The sequence below is a fragment of the Colossoma macropomum genome, unplaced genomic scaffold, assembly GCF_904425465.1.
Source record: "Colossoma macropomum unplaced genomic scaffold, Colossoma_macropomum, whole genome shotgun sequence".
Taxonomy (NCBI): domain Eukaryota; kingdom Metazoa; phylum Chordata; class Actinopteri; order Characiformes; family Serrasalmidae; genus Colossoma; species Colossoma macropomum.
Window position 1 is genome coordinate 16,934,830 of NW_023494808.1, and position 25,311 is coordinate 16,960,140.

The 25,311-nt window shown below is 39.4% G+C and overlaps 1 protein-coding gene across 1 annotated transcript; it reads right to left on the reverse strand.

Moving 5' to 3' along the window:
- Nucleotides 1–400: 400 nt before the first annotated feature.
- On the reverse strand, nt 401–24,708 carry cul4a (cullin 4A). The gene is made up of 20 exons (XM_036557473.1): nt 24,002–24,708; nt 21,658–21,773; nt 19,492–19,595; nt 19,159–19,228; nt 18,068–18,141; nt 17,816–17,978; nt 17,530–17,619; nt 17,310–17,392; nt 17,158–17,225; nt 16,232–16,350; nt 15,066–15,258; nt 11,995–12,099; nt 10,757–10,867; nt 7,440–7,525; nt 7,078–7,185; nt 4,602–4,715; nt 4,159–4,264; nt 3,097–3,269; nt 2,145–2,297; nt 401–1,107 (listed from the first exon to the last, which is right to left on the reverse strand). Exons 1-20 carry the CDS (start codon nt 24,144–24,146, stop codon nt 1,012–1,014), a joined length of 2,277 nt encoding a protein of 758 aa, XP_036413366.1. The 5' UTR covers nt 24,147–24,708; the 3' UTR covers nt 401–1,011.
- Nucleotides 24,709–25,311: the final 603 nt, after the last annotated feature.

Consider the following 25,311-nt stretch of genomic DNA (forward strand, 5'->3'; position numbering starts at 1 on the left):
CTGGAGTCACAAAATTCTAATTAAATATGATTTAATTCTTTGATATCTTTCTGCACTTACAAAGAATAGAATCTTGTGGTCTACAAAAATTTGACGTGCCAGAGATGTTTTGTGGCAAATGAGAATTGGGAGAAGAAAGAAAAAAAGGAAGCCAACACACAGGTACACACCACACACACACACACACACACACACACACACACACAACTCATAACACAAACACACAGAAAGGTGCTTGTCGAGCCATAACAAAGAATCATACATTTGCTCGCGTCACTCCATTCTTGTCTTTATCTTTTTCAGTGTGTGAAGCTTAGAGAACAAGTCATTCCAAAGAGGTCACACCTTGAAGTGCGTGTCTATGTGTGTTAGTGTGTAAAATGCTTGTCCCCCCGTCCCCCCCCCAGATTTCCAAAGCCTGAGCGAGAATTTGTCAGAAACCCTGAAGCTCACAGGACCTGCTGTCATTCGTTACTGTGTTTGCACAACTGAACTAACAAAGTCCTGTTCTCTAGTAGCTGTTTTCTGTGGACAAATCAGCAGCGAGAACAACCAAAAAAAACTAAATTAAAGTACAAGACAAGTAAAGACAGAGATAGATAGGCATGGTGGGAGAGAATGAGAGAGAAAGATAGATTCAACATAAAACTGCTAGAATAGAATGGACTGACCACAAAATAATCACAACCAAAACTCCAACAAAAAGGAAAAAACCAAACAGTGGTAAAGGGAAAAAAGTGCTTGTTTGTGGAAATCATCAGCTGAGCATTCACCTCTTCCTCCTAATAGTTTGCCCCCTAACCCCACCCCTCCGAAGTACAGTACATCCACTATGCCAACCCTGTTCATTCTCAGTAGACATGGCAGGGTTTTAGGGGCCAGTGAAGGGTGGGCTATAAGCTGTCCTGGGGCCAGTCAGGCAGGTAAAGCCCTGTTTGCGTGCAGTGGGCAGGGAAAGCAGGGGCCCGTTGTCCAGAGAAAGGGGCCGTTCCGGGGTCTCCTGCCTGGACCTCAAGCTACATAGTGATACTGGTTGGGGCTCTCCTTGTCGCGCTCCATGTAGTCTCTGTCGATGAGGGACTCAATGCGCTTCTTCAGGTCTCCGGGCTGGTGGGAGGAAGTGTGAGAAAAAGCATGAGGGTTGCGTGGGTGTGAATGAGGGTACATGTGTAAATGTGTCGCAATGCTTGTGTGAAGCTCATGAGAAAAGCACAGTCACTACGAATCTTTACTCAATCAAACTTGCAGCATATACCTAACCTTTTAAACGGCAGGCTAATTACTCGTATTCATTAATCTTGAAGGATTAGTTCAGTCAAAAATGCTAATGATGCTAACAAGGAATGAAACTGTACACAGGGTGTCTGCAGACGTCCTCAAGTGAAATTGAAAACTTTTGAAGATTTTAATGCCACTGCTTGCAGGGGATTCTGAGGTGTGATATGTCAGCTGCAGAAGAGTTTTTGTTCTATTTCAGTTACTTTCAGACACAGATGCTCTTCTCACTCTCTTCTGAGGTACAGACTGTCTGATGTAAACTGCACAAAATCCGCTAAAACTGCTAAAGTCAGCACAGCTCTCAGAATTTCACCCCCTCAGGCTTCCATACACTGGTTTTATCAGTCTGATGAGAAACAAATGACCCCTTATCATGCTAAATGCTGGTAACAAGGGATTGATCTCTCTGCACAGGAATGAGCCTTTCAGAGACACAGACTATATAAAAGGTCACACCACCCTGTTTGCAAAAGTTATCCAAGAATTTTGTATGAAGCTGTTAGCATCAAGTACTATGCTTGGTGGGTGTATATTTCTGTATCATAAAATCTAAGACCAAATTAATTCAATTTAATATTTATAAATTTATAAATTTAATTTGTAAATATGATTTCAGACTAATTAAGATATTTTTATGGATCTGCAGCATTAGCACGTTTGGCTGACCTTGTCTTTTAAGACTTATCATTCAGTAACTACTAAAATTATTCCGTAACAACTACAAAACTAACATGCAAGTTATGTGATTGAGAAACTGAAGTGATGAACCACATACAGATCCATGAGAGTTTAAGAGGCCTAAACTATCAGTTCCAGGCTTAATCACTCTTGTCTATGTTGCTTCATAGAAGCGCAGAGTGCTGTACCTTGACAGGAAATTTGAGCTGGTTGTAGAGTTCTGACACCAGCAGGTTATGACTGAGGGTCTTCCTCATCTTCATGATCCTAACCACTGCAGCGTCTATTTGATACTGCCTGTCCTGGAACACTCGCTCTGTGGTGCTCACTTGCTCCTCCACCTAAAAAAAGAAAAAGTACATAAGAAAGAAGAGACTTGGCTCTGAACCGAAAAGGGAAAGTAATTTGTGTATGTAAAAAACTACATGCTAATACTTTGGGTATTTTTGCAACACTTATTCTCGCCAAAACGTCTTCCTTTAACATAATTTGACAGTTTACTTTTCCAAACTATTGATAAAAGCATATATTTTTGCACAAATGTGTTTAAACAGCTGAAAGTACTGATGAGTGTTGACATCAACAAGGGGATAAAATGTGTGGGGTTTAGCGTTACTCCCAAAGTAGGGCTTGTGTCATTTGTTCCTTCAGTTTTGTAAAGGAAATGGAAAGATGGCAAACACTTTTCTATTTAATGTTCTAAGTTATTAAAAACCAGCACAGAAAAAATGCTCATTAATTAAACACAATTCTGAAAAGCTGGGTGTCCCCAAATTGTGACAGGCGGTGTATAGCATTCTACAACATGTTCATTAGTCTTAATGCATCATACTGATAAATACAGAATAACAAAGGAAATGGAACATTAACTGCTATTCATCATGCTTATGGTCAGCCAGATTAGCCAAAAAACAGATCTTGTGGTACAGGATGTTTTTTCCCCTTCAACCACCACATTTGTTTCTACCAAAAATAAATTGTGAGAGATGGTGATAGACACAAAGACAAAGGCTATTGACATCAAAAACACACAGAAAACCTAGAGCAAGATGATCGGACTGTAAGAAATATGGGAAATGAGAAAGGATGACACATGCTCAGCAAGTAAAAGAAAAACAGGAAGATCAGTGAATGACCTACTGTCTCTTTCATTTGAATCTGGTTGATTTTAATGCGGAACAGTTTGTGCTTGAAGTCATTGTTGAAGTTGAAGCGGTCCCCGTCCTCAACGTCTTTCCCTCTGGGATTTTTATTAAGCACACGGGCTTTTCCACAGGCCAGCGACTGCAGTGTGCGTCTCAGCTCACCGTCCTCTAAAAAAACATGAGACCGACCTATCAGTTTCTACTCAGTCAAAAAAAACCCACCATTATAAAGACGTAATGTAACTACAGCCACATTTAAATACCTTGATGTACACAAGAGGTCAAGGCTCAAGTGGTCTTGAATAGTAAAAATATGAATGGGAATATTCACTAGATATGTCCAAATGTTTGAAGACCTGCTAAACTAAAGTTTCTCCTGGAATGACGGTCATGAATACTGAGTTGATTTGACTGCATTAAGCCACAAGAGCATTAGTGAGGCTGGGTGATTAGTTCTGGATCACAAACATCGCTCCAAGTCATCCCAAATGTACTGGATGATGCCCAATCACTGCAGATAACACAATTCTAACACTCCACAGCCCAATGCTGAGGGAATTTATAACCTTCTAGCTGCTGCGTGGCAATGATCATGGCGACCTTGTGTGGACGCTCACGTGTGGTTGCTCCAGAGTGTCTATTGCCATTAAGTGGGTGCACATTAAAGTAGCTGAACTCACTAATTAGAAAAGGTATCTGGATACTTTCTGACATATATAGACAAACATCCATTAGATTTTTTTCCTAAAAGATTCAGGGGGAGGTCCCAAAACTGACACCTTTTAAGTAAATATGTATGTTTGCTTGTTTTTCTTTCATCCTGTCATGACTATGCATGCTGTAGAGTAGAATTTGTGCCAGTAAAACAGCTTACATAATTCTGCTGTGAGGATTTACAAAGCAGAACAAAAAGGAAAAAGAACTGTGAAGTAAAAGTTCCCAATAAGGAGAAGAAAAGAATTCCCCATTCTCATATCAAGGCTTGTTCTTGTAGTATGAAAGGCGTTTCAAAAAGGCAAAGACAACTGAAGACAAATCAGCAAACAGCCATTTTTACCTATTCCAGTAGCTGTCTGGATCTCCTCCAGTGTAAACTCTTCCCCTTCATTAAACATGAGTAAGACAAGGGTCTGGAATAAAGATACCTGCAGCTCCTTTTTACCCTACAGAGAGACACAGAGCAAAACGCATTAACACTTTCATACGCCAACCTCCAAAATAATGTTGATATTAAGTATGAGCATTAAACATTTAAACAGTGTGCATTTCCATGGTTAAAGCGAAAAAAAGCAAAAAAATAGATTTACACAAATGTCCTCTTACTCCAAATGTAGTCAATCAGCCAAGACATGTTTTGTATCTATCTAACTGTGTCTAAATGTTAAGCAATCTCATGACTTACTTAAGTAGAATAAACAGAAAAGTTTATAAATCCAGTTTTTCACAGAAACTACCTCTTTAAGTTCACTGAGCAATAGACTGACTGCAAAAGAGACTGACCTCCTTAAACTCAGCCTTAAGTACTGCGTGGCCCAGTGTGGGCTGCCATTGAAGCTTTCGCCCACTGTGCTTCCCCAGGTAGAACATCTTGAACACCTCCTGAAGCTTCACCATCTGAATAAACAAAGCCAAAAACCTGCAAGTCACACAACGGCTTAGGTACTTACACAGAACAGGTTTATACACAGAATTTTTACCAACTGTACATAAAATTAAACAAGAATAAAAAACTTGTATGCAAAATTAAAACAATTTGTATCTTGAGAACTCTGCCTATTGCTGTCAGTCACTTTACATGGGAGACATTATATTTTGCTTTATTTGCACAAGGCACTTTCTATTGTTCACACTGTACTCTTGGCACTGTCAGCTGCCGCTAAGCACCACATTTAAGTGTTTACAGTGTACACTGTTGAACAATACATTTAAAAATATTGACCGCTACTAAGGTCTACGTTTGCTTCATTTTATTGTTCACTCTTCTGTACTTACTGTGTGAATAAGCTTATTGTCTTTTTTTTTTTTACCGTCTTTATTGTCTTTGTGTGTTCACCGTTTAATGCACTGCTGTTAGCAAACAGGAGTCCAGTTTGCATCAGTGTTGCTTTGCACCATGTTACATGCAAATCCAAGGAATTCTCTACTGGAATTTACAGTTCTACAACAAACTAAAGACAGAACCAGTTTTTAGTAATGATTATGGTCTAAAAGGCCACAGGAGCTACTGTATGCAGCTTTTGTTTTGTCGTCCGTGATTCATTTCAATAATGAAAGAGCTCCATGGGTGAGAGAGAGAGGACTCAATACATAGGAGAAAACAGTGCTAGGTGCTTTCTCTGTCAGTGACTGAGTAACTACGTAGTGGATGTCAAACACTAGACTTCATATACAATTGAATGTAGATTTATTTAAGTACAACAGTGACTTAGTTCTGTCTGGGAGAAGTCAAAGGGGCATTCTTGCCTTAAAATTCAAGTTTAATACATTATTCGTCATATTATGCAGTATTCTGTAGCACAGCATTGCATCTTGGTTTAACAGAATTCATGATTTTGTATTGTTTTAATATTCTCTCACTACAATACCCAGCATGTATTATGAAAATGCACAATATAACCACTGAAACTCCAGTGATGTCAACCATTCTGGACTGGTAGCCTAGTTACTGATCTATAAACTTGCTAGCCCTAGCAAAACCCTTATTTTTTCCTTTACTAATTATGAATATATTTAATGAATATTTTCTTAACTAAAAACTGAAATATGAAGAAGCAAATGCTAAACCCAGAGGGATTGGCAGCATATCAGGGTTCGAGTCCATAAACAAGACTCCTACCATTCTTACCGTCTGAACAAGAGGGTCTGATAAACATACAAAGGTGTTGTTTTTTACCATTTTCCTAGAAAAATATGGAAAAGGATACATGACAGAAATTGATTTAGGAACGTGCAACACTTTAAACCAGAAAACTGCTAAAGAGACAGCTGTATCTCCAACAAAATAGATCATAAGAAAACAAACAACAACAACAAAAAATGTTGCTGTCGAGTTGCTTCTGCCAATCAAGTACTCCATCCTATCCAGTGTAATGACATTTTATTTTTATTTTATCCTATTTGGATTCTATCAGCTTTTGGTGATCTTTCACTGAGACATCATGAGGCCTATGAAAAGAAAAAAAACGTTCTAACTTGCTTTAACATTCAGAGGGCAGTGCTGAGTAATGTTTGTTTTTGTTAGCTATGTAGCTATTTTTTTAGCATGTATGCTGACAGAATGAGTTTTTAGGCTTATATTTTCACTCTTATGAAGAACATTTAGTGTTGCTTAATGCTATACTATACTATTCTATCTCTGTGTAATTGTAGACATTTGTGAGTGTGCGCAGTACTGATACAACAGTACAACCAGTGTTAGCTGATAAGTAAACACAGGCAGTAAGTTAAGCAAATTTGTCCACTTTAAGCTTGTAGTTTGATAGTTGCAAACAATGGACACGAAAAGAAAATTGTTAATCGCTAGCTAAAATTTCATGATCGTGACAAACCTAGCAGTTGATGTTTTTCAAAACTTTCTTCCACCTTCAAGATATATTAGAAGGTGATTTTCTTATTATTTAAATCCAACGTGTCCAGAGTGTCTCTTTAAAGATTATGTATGTGGCTTAAAAGAACAGTAACAGTAATACTTGGCTAAGTTGCATTACCAATCTCAAACCACTTATTGCAATGACTGAGTGATCAGACAGCAGTCTATCTCCATCATGTGTTGGCTGCACAAACACAAACTAGGCTTCATGACCTGATGATCACCTGTATGTCATGCTGGAACACACATGGGTTTGCTGAACGAAAGATTTGTGAACAGAGACCAGTTTTTGGGTCAAAATACATCAAATATATCTGCAATATTTCCTTTATATTTTGATATTTTTTGTGCGATATTTCCCTCATTTGCTTTCACACACACACCAACCTCAGCGGGCAGATGGACCTCCATGGGGGTGTAGGTTGGCCAGTAGCCCATGGTGAGGATGTTGACGGTTAGTTCTATATTGCTGGGCTCACTCTGGTTCTGCATGTACTGAGGACAACAAGAAAAAGAAACAAAGATCTCACTTACTAGAACCATGTGTCTAGCCCACGTTCATCTATGCTAATAGGCAGGCCTCTAACTCTTGAGAGTGTCACATGCATGCAGTGTCAACCACATGCAAAGAGCTGACACCTTGCTGAGACCTATGCAACACCTCACTATTTTCTGTGAAACCTCAAATTAAAACTAGGTGGCACTTTGAAAGTTCTTAGAGGTGGCTGGGGATTAAAATGTATGTGTACCTGTTTGAACTGGATCATGATGTCTTTGGACAGCTCCATGTCTTTGAACATGCCCTCAAGCTTGCTGGTAAAGGCTGCACCGCACTCTGCAAAAGACCACAACCACACATCATTAGAGTTTCAGAGGACTCTGGGGGGAATGCAATTAACTGAGTCATTGACCATGCCCTCTTGTTCTGGCTTACACCAGAGCTTCTGGTGATGGTGGAGCGCATCCATTTAGCCTGTAATTTGAGCATTCAGTGTTTGAGGATGTAAGGGCACAAGGTGATGACTGTTAAGATCTTCTTTTAGTGAGAATACTTTGTAAAGAGATTGGATGAACAAACCAATATTCTAGGCCTGTTGCTGATTCTTGCAAAAGCCAGTCAACAATAGTTCTTAAATGACAAGCCCAATTATAAAAACGTACATTAGGTAGGGCTAGTCCGCCTTTATCTTCAGGAAGCTGAAGCTTTGATAGCCTAAGTCTTGGTTTCTTATTATGCCAAATGAATCTGCTCATGTGTCTTTCAAAATCAATGGCAACTTTCTTTGTAATGTAAAGTGGGATCATCTGTAGATGGTATAATATCCTAAGAAGAATATTCATTTTAATTAAGTTTATCCTCCCTATCCAAGAAATCGGTAGGTCCATCCATCGAGCCATGTCCTCCTTAACCGTCTTAAGTAAAAAAAAATTTAGTGCACCAAGCTTTTTTAAATTTGGGGAATACTGTATTCCCAAGTAATTAAATCCATCCAAAGACCATTTAAAAGGAAAAGATGGAATGGAGGTCAGATCTTCAAACTTCCCAAGCGGGGTTGCTTCTGACTTGTCAAAGCTGATTTTGTAACCAGAAAAACAGCTGAATTCTCTTATCAAATCTATTAAAGCTGGGATAGATTTTTCCGGCTCGGAAAGAAATAACAAAATGTCGTCTGCATACAGAGCTATAACGTGAGTTATCTGACCTATTTTTATCCCTTATATACCTGCATTTTCTCTAACGGATATTGCAAGGGGCTCTAGCGCCAAGGCAAACAACAAGGGAGACAAACAACAACCTTGCCTAGTGCCCCGTTTAAGATCAAACGGTGGGGAACGCATGCCGTTCGTTATGACTGAGGCCTGAGGTGAACAATAAAGAATCTCTATCCACTTTATAAACTCGTCCTCCAGTCCAAAGCGACGTAGTATACCAAACGGATATTCCCACTCTAGCTGATCAAACGCCTTCTCAGCATCCATAGAAATAACTAAAGCTCTACACTGTGTTGTCTGGCAATATTGAGTGATGCCAAGAAGTCACCTAACATTTGAGATGGACAGTCTATCACAAATAAATCCTGTCTGGTCCGGTGAGATAAGATGTGGCAAGTAGTTCTCAAGTCTTCTAACCAATATCTTTGCCAAAATTTTTGCATCAACATTTATTAATGAAATTGGCCTGTATGATGAACATTCATCTCTAGGTCTATTCTTTTTTAATATAAGGGAGATGTTTGCTTCATATAGCGAAGCAGGCCTAATATTTTTATTGAATGAATCTAAAAACATGTTCATAAGCTGGTTGATAATCATATCTTTACATTTCTTGTAAAACTCTGGGACAAACCCATCAGGTCCAGGAGCCTTTCCTGCTTTAAGTGTGGCAATAGCTTCCATAACCTCCCTTTTGGAAATCTGCCTGCCTAAAGCTTCCCTATCCTTCTCAGATCATGCAGGGAGTGAAGTCTTTTCTAAAAACTTGTGTATTTTTGGGCCAGGTGTTTCAACGGATGAGTCGCCCTGGTTTGTTCCCTGACTCATATAATTTTTGTCTGGCATAGAAAGTAGCTAGTTCTGCTCTCTGTGTCTGTATTCGATCTATAGTAGATCTAGTAGCTAACAGTTCTTTATAGAGAGATTTAGTGGGTAAGTTCTTAAATTTCTTATCAAGTTCCTTTAATTTAGCCTCGAGATCCAACTGTGCTTGTATGGTCTCTTTTTTTTGGCATAATTTTCATGTATATTTAATATGGATTTCAAAGTTTACAGGTTAATAACACATTATCACGTTAAATTGTTAATGGCACTAAATATTTTGCGCTGTTAACACATTTTCCTAGTTTGACCCTTAAAACTATCCGTAGCAGTCCAGCCTGAAGCCCAGCTGCTTGCTTGCTGTATGTCATTGTAGAACCTATGACTGCAGCCCTCATACAGAAATACAGTTTGCAGATGGCTTCTAAATAATGTCAGCAGACTACACCAGACAGTGCTCGCAGGATGGATATGGATAAATCAACAAGCAGCAAACTAACAAGAGACAAAAAGTGGAAAGCTACATTTCACCTCAAGATTCTCTATTATAGTAAGAATCCATGAGCTGTATGAATGAGAGTGAGAGGCTACAACTGCGGGGGAGCTGGAACCATTGACTGTATATATGGAGTTAATGGGGAGGGTGGCCATGCCAGAAGCCCCTCCTCCTTCAAACCTAATATCCTATAAAGTTTTCACACCCAACCACAACCCCATCTTCTCCCTGTTCCTCTGTCCTCTCTCAGTCCTGCCTCCATTTATCAAAGGCAGGGTCCAGCCATCTAGCTCAAAGGAGAAGCTGCCTAAAACTCCAGCCCAAGTCTCAGGCTTGGTCTAAATTCACAAAATGATATATATGATATATGATATCACGTTCAAATGAACCCTGCATTCTCAACTTAAAGTAATGTTACTTTTTTTAAAAGTAATAAATATGTTCCGATGAAGGTGATAATCTGTCTATTCATACAGCTTAAAACAAAACGCACTGCTTTAAATAAGGGGAAAAAAAAACAACAAAAAAAACACTTTCTTTAGAGTCATCATCATCATCACGGCAACAAACAGAAAACTAAAGTCCTCATATAGTAAATACTGACACAGTTTATATTATGTGAAAGCTCTAGGACTGTCTATGCAAAAAGTATGCATCTTGGTTGCTCCCTTTTTATCTCCAATGGCAGAAGAATGATTCTTCAGTCAACAAGTCAGTACATGTACTCATACGTTTATGCTGATTAAACACGTGATGCTGTAACGCACTACGTTATCTGATCACTGCTGCACAAAATTTGCAACACTGCAAACAGGCTCAGCACTGGCGTTAAACCACAGCCACTGCGCTCACTTCCCGCTCATGCTATCATGTGATTACAGAGGGCCTCGTGCCTCAGGGTTGGGAAATCAGACTTTGGGGTTTCCATAGTTACGATCTTTCAAGCTTCGGTCAAGGGTATTTCCTCCATACTTCCCTTTCAAGGGAAATGGTGTTGAAACGTGAAGAAAAAGTAGACTAGAAGGACAGGCTTACCATGCTTGAGTTTGGACAGCATGGACTTCTCTGCATCCACTGAGGCACTTTTGCCCACCAGCAAGCGCTTTGCTAAGTCTTTCTTGTAGAATGCTTCAAAGACGTCTTTACCTGTAACACAATATATATAAACATGAAAACACTCAACTTAGTAACTTAGTGGAAACTTATCTGAGCAGTAAATGTGCTTTTAATACTTAAAAAAAAAAACACTACATGACAGAATAAATACAAATAAACACAAATTCAGTAAAACATACAATTTTTTGAAATTTAAAAAAAAGCTAATATCTTGGTTGGAAGAATACAGGTTTGGTGCCTGACTTCTCGGTGAACTCCAGCCACTGTAAGGATTTGTTAAATTTCATCTCCAACACACCTGATTTAAATTAATAAAGGACTGATTAGCTGAATCAGGTTGGATGGTAACTGTAAACACTGGGCTTCTTCGAGGAGAACTTTGCAAATGGTTAAGCTACACACGACTACAGCCCAGATAAACGGCTTTATATATATCATTTTCTCAGATGCCCAAAATGTTTGCACTTACACTGTATCTGTTTTTACTTCTTACTTTGCGCACAAACAGAAAATGGACACCTTTAGGATCACATTTGACTGACAGCTGATTTGGTCAGACTCTGAAGATGAGACTACACTAAATTCCCAAACCGTCATTACCACCGAGCAAGCTTTTCGGTCGGCAGCTGTGACCAAATCGGACTGAGCCATAAAACTGCCGCAATAAAAAACAAAAAATCTTGCTCAGTGGTGACGACAGTTTCAGAATTTAGTGTAAGGACCTGGAGAACGAACTGCCGGCTGTGCATCGAGTGAGTGGAGCTTGTTACTGTGACGCAGCAACGGGCTGCTTGTTAAGGAACTATAATTTGGCGGAAGGAACTGCGAACATTAAAACACTAAATGCCGCGTTCACGACCCAGTTTATTAATTTCTTACTTTATTTATTTAACTGTTGTATAAAAGCAATAGAACACTCGAGGTTCACTGTTATCGCTATAACATCACAGCTGAGATGATCTACGGCGACCAAATCACAGCCGTGATGTTGTTTCGCGATAACACACTCCCTCTCGTGTTCTATTGCTCAAGTAAACAAAGATTCCAAATCTTTGGACTGTAATGCACAAGCTGGTGAACATACTTGTAGTGAAAAAACACTACGTCAATCCCAGATACTGAGGATTTTTACAGCAGTTGTAGCGCATGCACTCTACCGTGGATAAAGCGGAAGATGATCATAATCTTGTCGAGGATTCTTTCCAGCTCTTCCTCTGTGGCCTCTTTATTCCCAGCACGTAGTTTAGAATCCACATATTTGGCTGGAGGAAAAACACACACACACATACAGACAGAGAGAGAAGCTGAGTGAAAAAACCTTCCTGTGACAAAAGCCCTCATGAATGAATCAAACCAAGTGAACAATCTGAGTGCATTATGCTTATGTGATCCAACCACAAGAACTCCAAAGAGAGGATCAGAGAGTGTAACAGAGTAACACTGTGTTTGAAAAAAATTCTCTGAACAAAAGTAACACTGCATCTTTTAACGACTGCTGCAGCACATACAACGTTACCTTGAACTTAGCACTGGATTTTCATTTTGATGTAGAGCTCATAATTAAGTCTCACTTATCTGATCCCATGGTAACTGTTAGGTGTACCTAACAGGCCACTGTACCACAAACACTCAGTTGTCACTGAAGTTAGTTGACCAACTGGAACACATCCTGCCCCCTATACAAGCAACCTCACACTTCTTGCTCATGAGTAACCTGTTTCTGACCACAGCGGGGCTGAACTGATCTTTACACAGATGCATACGCTTCCTGTCAAAAGGTTTTTTTTTCTTCATTAGTACTTTTCAGTTTAATTTGATCAAAAGTGTTGATCAGCACAATTGTCTAAGTTTTGATCCAATCAATGGAAGGTTGTGAGTCCAAAAGAGCACAACTTGCCCTTCCTCTCCATCCCATCATTCAGCACAATGCTAGCCAGCATGAGAGTCTGTTAACTGATCTAAAGACCTCCTGCACTCAAAAACCTGTTTTTAAAAGGTTAACTTGTGTCAGTGGTTATTTGTGTTCTTTTTGAAAACACAGGCTCTCTCAGCACTCCTGCAAATAAGCTAACCATTGGGCGCTACATAGCAGCTTAGCTTTTTACATTACAAATAAGCCTGAACCCATCAGGGTCCAACATACTAAACATGCTAATGTGGGGATTACGACTTGGCAACAGAAAAGAGTTACAGAAAGCAAGTGCTAATGTTAACAGTTAGATAGCATTAATAAATATTTATGGCATTTAAACTGTGACTGTGTTAAATTTAGATTGCACATCTGTATAATAAACTGTACTGGTGTGGTAGAGCTGTCTTAATAACAGACTGTAGCAGCTTAGTATGCTACAGCTTCATACACCACAGCACAGCACTGAAACTTCACTGATGCAAGTTTAGCAGACAAAGTGTTGAGCCGTTAGCCAAGCTGCTCTTGCTCCACTATACTGCACTTGGTAGCACCAGAGGCTAGCAGGAGCTTAGCAAGCAAACGAAAAGAGTTTCATACAAGACAGTTTAGATATCCATAAGTTTAAAAAATAAAGACTCAAATCTGAGGGAGCAAAGTTTTTGTATGTTGAGCCCTTAGAAGATCATAAAGGACTCCACCCACCCAAGCCACTGTCTGTTCTCACTGCTGTCGAGTGGCAGGCGGTTCAGAAGCATAAAGTCGAGAAGCAGCTGATTCCATGACAACTTCTTTCCTTTTAGTGTTTTCAGTGAGAGTTCTCTGCTCAATCAATACTTGATTCAACTAAGCAGTTAGTTACCAGGTTTAGCAGGCATGATACAGCAGGGAAACTGTACCAGACTTAACTAATGGGTGGAATAGGCCACGACTAACTGGAGAAAGATTTAAAAAATAAATAAATAAAATAGTGAACTTTAAGTTTTCTTCTCTTAACTGTTGTTAAAAGCAAATGTTATGGTCCAAAGGTGGTGCTGATGGGTGCTGACACAACAACAAGGGCACAAACTGTGTGAGGTTTGAGATTATTGATATTTACATTATTTATATTGTTTTCCTCCAAATAAGCCAGCTAGTCTTTAATACATTAAGTTATTGCAAAGTGATAAAGACAACATGGATTTGCATTAGAAACATTTAAAAAAGGTAGGCCCCCACAAGGTTTTGAATGGCAGTGTACATAAACTGAAAACATCTATCTACAAATACAGTAAAGCAAACAGTGGTAGGAGATTTTATCAGGTAAACCTGCTCTGTCCATGACACACTTCTTAATCAGTAACAAAAGCACAGAAAACACTGGTAGTGTGCACTTCAGGGCTGAGCGTATGTATGATTCAGCCAGAGCAAAACAGTTCATTTGATAAGGATGTTCTTTTAATTCCCTCTTAGCTAAACTCCTCAAATTATGCATGACCGTCACAGTACTGATGCATCATAAACATACTTTACATTATATATTGCACTCATTCATGTCAGCACGTAGAATTTTACTGCACTGGAGTGTAGCTGTTCTTTTGTTTTAAAAATGTATCATACCATTGGGCCTTCCAATTACATATCCTGAGAGGGCCCTGTTTTATTTTATTTATAGGCCATGTATTATGTGGGCTAATATGATTTTGCAATGTAATTTCCACCAAGCCATTAATTCCTACAGTGAAAGTTATCATTCTATAGACCAAATGCTAGTATATTAAATTACATATATCTTAAACACAAACATAACTCACTAAATCAACTGAACAACCAGGTATAAATCGCCCAAGTATGCAATAAACAAATGTTTTTTTTTGTTGCTAGAAATATTAAATATTTTCTTGTTGAGATATTTAACACTATTTGAATAAAAATGTGGGTTTTTGGGGGATTTTTGCCCAATTTTCTCCCCAATTTCATCACTGCCAATTCCACCTTTTAGTTAAGTCTCTCCCATCAGGGAGGTAGAAGTCTAGCAGGAGTTTCCTTCATGGCACATCTTTGATGCACATCTTTTCAAACTGCTACTAATGCAATGTCATTGGACAGCAACACACTTGGAGAAGAGCAGCAACTACCAATTCCGCTACATCACCTAACAGATGCCCATGCTGGTTATCATTACAGGAAGAGGGAAGGCCACCTACCCAGAAACAGCAAGGCCAATTATGCTCTTTTGGACTCCTGGCTACAGATAGCTGTGGCATCTCTGGCAATCAAACTTGAAAAAATGTAATATTAGACACATATATTTAAATGCTACCCCATCTCCCCTCTCACCGATGAGCTCTGCTGGTTTGTTGGGTCTTTTGTTAATGAAGCTCTCAAAGGCCTCCTTCATGGCATTGATGAAGGTTTCGTTCCTCTGGAAGCAGCGGTGTGTTACGTTGTCCATCTTGTCCTTAAAGTCCAGCAGCTCCTGCACCATGTCCTTGTCTTTCTCTGGAGAGCCCACAATCTCACCCCCAAAACTCTACAGGAGAAAGACAACACTGCCTAAACAAGAGATAAACTAGGCAAGAGCCAGCAGGGGCTGGACTACTGATGATAGCTGAGCTTCTGATAAACTTGCATTGAGAACTTCACAAGAGTAAACGCTGTTCCCAATAGACTGCGCTGCGAGGTATACCTACACTTGTAGCCCATCTGTAGCCCCCCTCTCTACCCCATTCATCAATGGAAACGGAGTACAATAGGACAACTGCTGACTAGACATTATTAGGGTGGATGATTCTCAGCACATGTCAGTGACACTGACATGGCAGCAGCATGGTAAGGAAAGCAGGGCTGTGGGTCGGGCAGAGCAGTGCTACTGGGTTTTTAAACACTGTGTACACTTACTGGCCAACATATGGGGCCCACACTGTGGATGTACTAGTATAGATTATAGCTCTTATCTTTTGCTTGCAGAATTTCTAGTATTCAGGCCATGGATCGCAAGTTAGCATGACTGAAAAGTCAAACTTCAAATATACATGCAGTAAAAATAATTAGTTACAAGGGAAAAACAGCTCTGTTAGCTAATTATAGCCTTTACTAGCCAGCTGATTTTTCTTGTTATAAATTGTACTCTGGACAGTAAAAAAACATTGTTAATTTTGGGGTGGGTTTTAGAAGAGATGTACTCCAAAAGTTTAACAAGTTTCCCCAAAAAAGCCCCAAACTTGTATTCTCATGAGATCACGTCTCGCCACATGAGACTATTCTCAACACTGCAATGTCACAGAGGTGTTTATAAAAAAAACAAAACAAAAAAAAACAAACAATACATCTCGGTGCTTGACGTACTGGCAGCTCAGTATATAACTCCTGAGCTCAGATGTGTGCGCGCATGCTCACAAATGTAAGAAACACATTTGGATATTTCAACAATTCAACATCAACACATAAAAATAAGCTAATACAGCTGCTTCATTATCAGTGACTGTGTGTGTTTGTTTATGTACCTTGATGTAATCTCTCCAGAACTGCAGCAGTACAGGCAGACCCCCTTTCACTTTACTGAAGAGCTGGTACAGTAGAGTCAACTCGGTCACACGATTCTCATCCAACAGAGTGCTCAGCCCTGAGGGTCAGAAAGGAGAAGAGTTAGTTTATGTGATCACACACTCTCTCTCAAGCCTTTCACAATCATTACATAATTGTCTGATCACAATTATTTTTACCATTAGCGTTCACCGTCTCATATTTATGTCCAACAATCATATCTTTATGTTCAACCAACAGAACTGCATGTGCTTTCATCAGCTGAATTGTAGCAAACAAATGTAAACAAAAAGCTGGAAATGCACTTATTGAGATGTCACGAGTTTTACAAAAATGACAAGAGTTCTAACTTCTAACTGGTGCTACAGCACATTTAGATGCCGTGGTGAATAATGCTTGTTTATTTGAGCTCAGCTATGTTTGTCGCCTACTATGTATCAACAATTAGGAATCCAAATAGCTAATCACAGAATTTGGCCACTTTAGGCTTGTACTTTAATAGCTGTACACAATGAGCAAAAAAGACAATTACATTGTTAATTAAAATTATTAGATACCAATTCTGAAAAGATATGACCCGATACTGAGTTACGATTTTTTCATTCACGAAACCCAACCAAATGTGGTCATCAGTGATGCATACAAGACACCTGGAAAAGCCAGGTGTAAATGGCTGTACATCTTACTGTCCACTTATAATCAAGCTAATAGCAAGCGTGAAGAGGGACTGTGAAACTGTATAGAGAGTGGATTGGTCACACCGGGCCGATACCCGATCAGTTTAACTAGGCCAGTATTGTGCCGACACCAATTCAGTGTATCGGATCTGTGCAAAACTAACTCACAGAAATGCTCTCTCTACGACACACAATAATATTTCACATACCTTTCTGTAATATGGCCGTCATGTGTTCACCCAAAAGTTGCTTCTCTACCGTAGAAATTAGTGGTTTTCTATAACAGACAAAGGCAGAGTTCTAACTTACAGCACTTTTATAACTAATAGGACTGTCTGTCAGACACAGAGGCATAACTTACTGAGTGCTCTGATCTAGGTAACTGATGACACGATCGTTCTCCTCCTCTAGCCGTCGTGCTACATGGTGCAGGTATTCAGGCACCTGAGTGAAACACATACGAGCACTTCAGTTCAAAACTGTGAGCTAAGGAGTTGACATATGGGTGTACGGGTAAATGTGCATTGGTTCACATACAGCAGGAGATTTATGAAGCAATATATGTAGCCTTTTGTGCTTACGTCTCTCTCTAGCATCAACCTTTGACCTTCTGCAGCATACAAGCGATCTGTCTCTACTAGGAACCGCTGTTCAAAAGACTCCTTATACACCTAAAAAGAAGAAAAAGGAGAAGTAATGAGCTAAAAAACGAAAAATTGCACTAAAATCAAGCAAGTCCTATTATGGCCAATATAAGTCAACTAATGAGTCAAACCGTTCTATAGTCCAATATTTGCCACAACTGTCATTTAGGTAAGTACAAGTTTATAACTAATATTAAAATGCTTCCAAGAAACCACCCATCACCTGCAGGTCCGACAGCATGCCCAGTAAACTGCGCAGGAGACTCCGGTCCACAGTCTCACCATTCCTCTCTCGCTCTATTTGCTCTAAGATCCCTTCCACTGTGCGGCTCTGGACCATGCTGTCACTCACAATATGTGTCCGAAACAGCTCCAGTCCTGTGTCCCTAAGTGATTACAGCCAAAGTTATTACTGCAATAAAGCAAATAGGTGTGTGAAAAGTTTACAAAGAGGGTTTCTGATTGGTTAACTCACCAGATGGAGGGAAGCAGGGAGTTCTGGAGGACGTAAGTACGATCCAGAAACAGAAAAATGCTACGGATCATGATCTGGAGAAATACAGTTCATATTAGAGAACCGCATGACATGCAAACACATACAAATACTTCACAACGGATTCTCGAAAAAAGAGTTATTAGTCAATTATTTGCAGCGCGACTACTTAAAAACTTAAGACAAGTGTAACCATTTATGATCTGAATGTTTTCAGATTTGATCCTGAGGTAGTCGAGTAGGCACTGTGACCAGATCTCTCTCTCTCTCTCTCTCTGTGTGTGTAAAAGCAAAGTGACGAGCTTCGCTACATTCACTGTTTACAGTCACGTGCACTCCACCCACAGCTTCAAATATCGTTCCCACCTTTCTAATTAAACAATTTATTTTTAGGCACTTCTACTTGTATTCAAACATAGGCTTACAAACGCAAAAGATGAAAAGCCATTTGCTGCCTGTGAAGGACAGTACACAATTCTTCCACCACTCCTGCCTGCAAATTTAACCCGTATCTTTCTGTCTATTGTGCTTCAGTTGTAGTAGCTAAAGAAAACGCTCAGAATTCTTTTCTTTCTCTGTGGCTTAAAATGCCTGTAAAGCTCTGAACAGCAATAGCAAAATGGTTTGTAAAGCATTTAACACAGTATAGCCTATATAGACTCCACCTTCTCCGCTTTAAAAAAAGGAAATACTGCGTGGGAAATGAGATCCGATCAATACCTGGACGCAGAAAAGGGCAAGTGTAAATGTGTCGTGTCTTGACTAGAAGATGATCATGATAATTTGATATTAATGCCAAATGTAAACAGGGCCAAAGATTTCACAGATTCAACAATACCTTTGGAAAAAGACAAACTAAAAAGTCTTTTTAAAAGACTTCATTAAAAGAAACTGATCTCACTAAGATAATTTAAAATCATGCGAACTGTTATTTAAGTGTTCATTCACTGAGAAAATACATTTCTACTATTTTAAAAATATATAATTTTGTAATTGGGTTTTAAGTAATCACAGAGGCTCTACTTTGTTCCCTCAGGGCTAAAACTCTTTGTTTACCACTGTTTCTTTCTTACTGTTTGTCTACAGTGGTCCTGCCAGCATCTGTTCATCCTCTTCAGGAACGACAGGCTATCCAGTGAATCTGTGAGAGCAGGTTAAGGCATTCAAACATGATATGGAGCCAACCTGTTTAGCAGAACATCTGGAACTGCCAGTTAGTGAGATTGCACCATGTCATTTGGTGAAAATAACAGGATGCTGCCCCCTAGTGGAAGAGCTAACATGAAGTGCTTTGGCTTTAGAAAGACGAGGGTTATCACTGACGAACAGCGCAACACAGCAACACACACTTCGCTGGCCAATCTCATATCACACATACACGCTGAAAAACACACAGCGAAGGATATTCTCTAAACTGGTGGATTTGAGCCTGGACGTGATCTTCACACACTTGACGGAGCTGCTTGTATAACATGGGGGAGACCTTGTAGGAGCAAAGATTCTCCACTGCCTAAAAGAAAGAAAAAGAGAGAGAGAGTGAGAAAGAGAGAAAGACAATTATTATTCCATTACCCGATAATATTGTTAGAAATCAAATTAAATAATAAAAAAAGATATTTACACAATACTGCAAAAATATTAATAATAATAATAATAATAATAACATCAATAATAATAAACTATAATAATATTGGTCAGAAAATAAATAACAGTGTAACTTCAACAAAGGCAACAAAAAAATAAAAAAACTTTTATATTCAGTTTATATTCAGTTATTACTATACTATAATCATGATGTGTCTTGAGCTTTTCTTATTCTATTACACTTTTCAACATAATATCTGCAAATTATATTATTAATTTATGCCTCTTATTGATTTCCAGTTTGAACCAGAATGAATTTGCCAATTAAACTCTAGGGGCCTGTATGTGGGTCCACACTTCAACTCCTTACTAACTATATACTTCATAAATTAGTTTTACGGTAGTTATATTTTACAGCAATTACTGAAAAGTATGTCTTAAAATAAAAATGTCTAACAACTTCATAATGAGTCTGCAGTTTAGTCAACTACTAAACTGTTCCTTGACAAGCAGAACATGATGTTCAGTAATCTGGCATGATATGCTGGAATGTTCTGCTTGTTTACTACATGACTGCTCCACTTGGCACGAACCAGCAATGTTACATCACCATATGCGAACAGCAAGCAATGCAATGATCAATCTGGGCAGAGGAAGCACTAATCCGAATCTAATTTGTGACACATGTAGCTGGCCCATAATAAAACACACAGGTTAACTGTGTTTGATGATGTTTAGTCCAGAAGACAGTTCTGTAACTCAGAGGTTCATGCAGCATTCTTTGTACAAAAGACTCACAATCAATGACAATTGACAAATGTTTCTGCTGTTTGAAAAAAACCTTTTATCTTCATCTTTGTCTTATTTATACATAATTTATAAATACGACACACAGACCAATAGAAACGATCCAAAATGATTTTATAGAGATGCAAGGTTTTGTTCCAAAAGCAATGACTGAGGTTAGTTTAGCCAATTCCTTCATTTCACTCAAAGCTTTCAATTGCAAGTAACACAATTTTTGCCCTTGGATTAACATTCAGGCACTTGGCAGATGCGCTTATCCAGACACTTTTACAGAGGTAGGCAAAGGTAGCGTTAAGAATCTTGCCCAAGGACTCTTATTGGATAGGGTGCTTGCCCTGGTGGTGGACTGAAACCTAGTCTGCAGCGTAGAGGGCAGAGGTGTTACCCACTACACTATACCAACAATTTGAGCCCAAGCCTCCATTTGGAGACCAGAAACTTTGATTCTGGTGCTTTAGACCACTCGTCCATTCTGACATGATCATGCTGAAACTTCAGAACAACATGGCCACTGAACCACAGACGTGGTTCTAACTTTGAAGCTTACAATGAACATTCAAACAGGGCTTGTGAGCCAGTCACAAACTACAGCTTGTCAGAGAACACTAAGAACGGAAATACTAAAAATATATAGTGGGCTTAATATTTACTCGTGATGGCTTAAATGAATCCTAGGGCTTCCCTTAAACTCAGTGCACACTTATCACATGCTTTTTATTAATTATTATAATTATAACTGATTCTATATGTAAAACTACAATATACTGCACTGTATTCTGATGTGTTTGCTATTAATCATAGACGTTTCAGAGGCTGAACTGCTCCGACCAGCTGTACAGATAATCTACCATCTCTTTCATTTGAATGTTGTAGGAGGAATTACAGTGCAGCCTGCTACAAGTTGTACAAGGAAAGCACAAATCATGCACTAGGGGAAGTGTAATAGGGTATGTAAGCGTGACTCCAGGGTGACTTGTTTTGTCTTCTGATATAAAACAAACTGAGTCAAGTTAAGGCATAGGCTTTACTTCTGTGTGCGCAGGCCAAACTTAGGCTAGCAGCTTACACCAGTTCTGGACCCTTCTCTGTATGTTTCCTTAAGTGCATACCACTTTTCAAGGTCAGAGGGCACTGTTTGCATTTCTCCAAGACCCAGAACCAAGGTCAGTTGGTCAGCCTACCTGATAAAGCTCCTCCAAGTTGTATTTGATAGAGGTGCTGTTCTGTATAGCACCGACAGCATCTCGCAGCTTCAGCCACGTGTCCTCTGTGTAAGTTTCGGTCAGCTTCGGTCTATCTGTAAACACAAGGCAAGCATTTTCAGTTTAGCCGTTCTGCTGCCCTGCCCCATCCACAAGTATAACTTTACAGTGTATACTCGTTGGAAAGAGCATGCATGTAATAGAGAAAAAGAAATTCTATAATTGCAGAAAAAACAGATGGTAAACAAGCATGTTGGAGACAACATGACTGCTCAGAAGACTACATTCAAGAGTTAAGTAGAGCAAATTACTAAAAAGGACAAATGATGAAGAAACACATTGAGCTGGTTTCCCTGCATATGGACTAAGCCTTGTCTTTAAACTGCAGTGCCAATGGTGAATCGCTGTGAAAACTGTTTTAAGTCTAGGCTTAGCCCTATTCGGGGCCTGGGAAACTGGCCCACTGTCAGTCAACACGAATAAATTAGGGATGCACTGATACGGGAACTGTGGACCGCTGCTGATGTCCGATATATACATAGGACACACAGGACTAGATCTACCTGAACTAGAATAGGGTTGTAAATACAGTTAAATGAATAAAATGCAGATATTTTAGCAAAGTATCCCACTGTCACCTAAATGTTCTGCTCTTCTGAAGTACAATAAATTTGTAATCAAATACTGGTTTGAAAACATTTAAACATCTGGCCCATATCAAAGAAAACTGGATTTCTAAAACTTAAATAAAAGTTTACAGTACTGTTCACTCATCAGTCCATACATGGAAACTAAGCTGCAAAAAACTGTTTTACATGCACGAAATCCAGTGCATTAACATATATCCATCTATTCAGCCTACAGCAGTTTAGTTGCGCTGACATTATAAAGCGTTTTTCAGTCCAGACAGCTTTGTGAATGAAAAAACATTACAGGGCAGCCAATCAGAACAGAGCCCATTTATCTTAAATCAGTTTTAAAAGCACAGTGATAAAAAGTCTGTTTAATTCTTTTAAATAAATAAATAAATAAATAAATAAATAAATAGAGATTTGGAAGTGGTCATGTTTTTGGAACATAAACATGAACATCAAAAGTGGACCTCAAGGGAAAAAATAAAATAAAATACAACACAAAATACAATATATACAGTATACATGATAAATCGTACACTTTTAATAGTTTAGCTTTAAACTCATAGGTGCAAATTCTCAGACAAAAGGCCAATTTTTGATGCCTTTGAAAAGGACATGGAACTCTACATTGCATTAACCCAGCCCACTTTAAAACAGCTATAAAAACTGTAAGAGCATGTATGTACTTCAATGTTTTGTGTAGTTATATATATATCCCCCAGCAAATTTACGTACGTGTACACTGTTACACGTATGTTTCTTTTTTATGCATCCGATGTTGTGTACTACGGTTTGCTTTCAATAAAAAAAATAATAATTTTAAAAATTGCCAGCACTGGGAAGACCTAACCTGACATCACTACTGTTATGTTATGGCACATCATTGTACATCATTCAGCAATAAAGAAACGGAATCAAAACACTTTATTGGACATTGTGTAATCCTGCACGTCACTGATTCGACCTGTAAACAGATGAACAGCAACCATCGTGATTCATTATGAAACCTGACCTGATCCTTCTGTAGATTAACGAAAGCAGTAGAAGCCTTACAGAGCCCGAGTTTGTACATGAAGGTGAAGTCAGTTTCTTAATCGCCAGCTTCTTGTTGTAATTTTCCCGTTCCACCTTAAATGGTGCAGCAGTTACATGCTGGCGCCTCGGGCCAGAACGCAACTGCCGCACCATTTAAGGTGGAACGGGAAATTTCGAACAAGAAACTGATAAATAGGAAGCCAACTTCAGCCTCACAGCTTGTACCCGACAAAACCAAACAGCAGTTCGAGGGACGATGGTGTTAAAAGTTAAGATAATAAACGGAGCGACTGTATCCTGTGTGTCTTCTTGACCGTTTTGTTACAGTCATTTTCCGTCAGTGTAACTGCCTGTTGGACGGAGCCTCTCACTTCAAAACAAACAAAAAGCGACTAGCCTAGCATGGCTAGGTAACCGTTACATTTCAGCATGCACCGGTTTTATTTTCATTCAGCTGAAGCTAAGAGTACATTCAGCTAGCTATCATTAACAGTTCACAGGCCGTGACATTTAGCTGATGTTATATAATCGTTTCCATCGGGCTGGAACTGCTGGAAGAAGCAGTTTTTTGGCAAGCGCTCTACTGTTATAAACTTAGGAGCGGAGAGCAGCTTAGGTTAGCTTAGCCGGCGTTAGCCACACCGCTAACTCACCTTTAAAGTTTTTTATCACCAGTTTCTTCGACGCTCCTGTTTTTGAGGCCATCGCAGCAGAAGCTGGGCTCTTTGTCACTCCGTTGCTGTGCTCTGCCAAGGCTGAAAAGTTTGCTTTCTTGTTCTGTCGTGTGTCTTCTGCCATTATGTCGGAAGATTTGTTCTTTTCTGCGCTAGGAAAGCGACCGCAGGCAGGCTGTCACCGTTTTGTTTTGTTCGCGGCGCTCCGACCTGGACGGATTAAAACTCTCCTTCTTTACTGTTCTGGCTACTAAAATTAGATGAAACCCAACGCCCGGTATGAAGCCTAGTGACTAAAGTATAAATGTAAACCTAAAGCCCCGACTAAATAACTGCTCCCTCTCTATGACAAAGTTATGAGGAAAGTAACGCTACAGCCGAACTGGAGCTTTTCGGTTCTGCTAAACTTAGCCGGCTAGCTAGCTAGCTCAGTTAGCGTGTAGCTAACTATGCTAACCTAAATAAAAACCACACCGCTATAAGCACCGTAAATATCTCCAAAGCGCTGCTTGTCCTCAGCATTCCTGAGGCGTACGACCGTCATGTAGGGTTTCGGCCTAATGTTTCCGTACGAGAGAAAGCGCACTCGAGTAAAAAGTGCAAAACGGTCATAGTTAGCGGCTAATTTTGGCCAAACGCCGTAACAAAATGGCCAGAGCGCCGCGTCTCCCCCCAGCGTGTCGATAATAAAAGTCCCTCCTGCGTTGTTTACGGACTGAGATCCGCAGATGAATTTTAACTCTTTAGGGCATTGAGATTGGTCCCAAAATATTTGTAATGACAAAGTCGTTTAATAAAGTACATGTTAATGTGTTTTACTGTTTCTTATCTGTGAATAATACGTTTAAGAGCAAAACTGATCAGGAACAAATATTTCAGCACCATGGAGAGAGAAACTAATCAATGGTCCGTGTTAGTAAGCGTTAAATAGCATTATTAGTTATAATGAATATGATATGATCGGGGTCCAAACCACATCTCATTCCTAACCCTAAATCCTCATCTTCTAACACTTCGCCTATAAGAACTGAGTTGTAGCCAAGGGGTGGCCAGAGGTGGCCAGTGCCGCCCCAGTATGAAGCATGGTCATCCTTCTGACCACCTCAGTTATGGAAAGTGACACAGTCAACTATCATCAGTCAGCCATCATTAGTAAAGAATCAGTTATGCGTTGTGGTGAAAATCTGCTTTTGGGGTTTTTACAAATCAGTTATAAGAGTCTGATGATGCTCATTAGCGTATCTTGCAGTAATGGGTTCATCTGCTGAGCAAACAGGCGAGTGAACGTG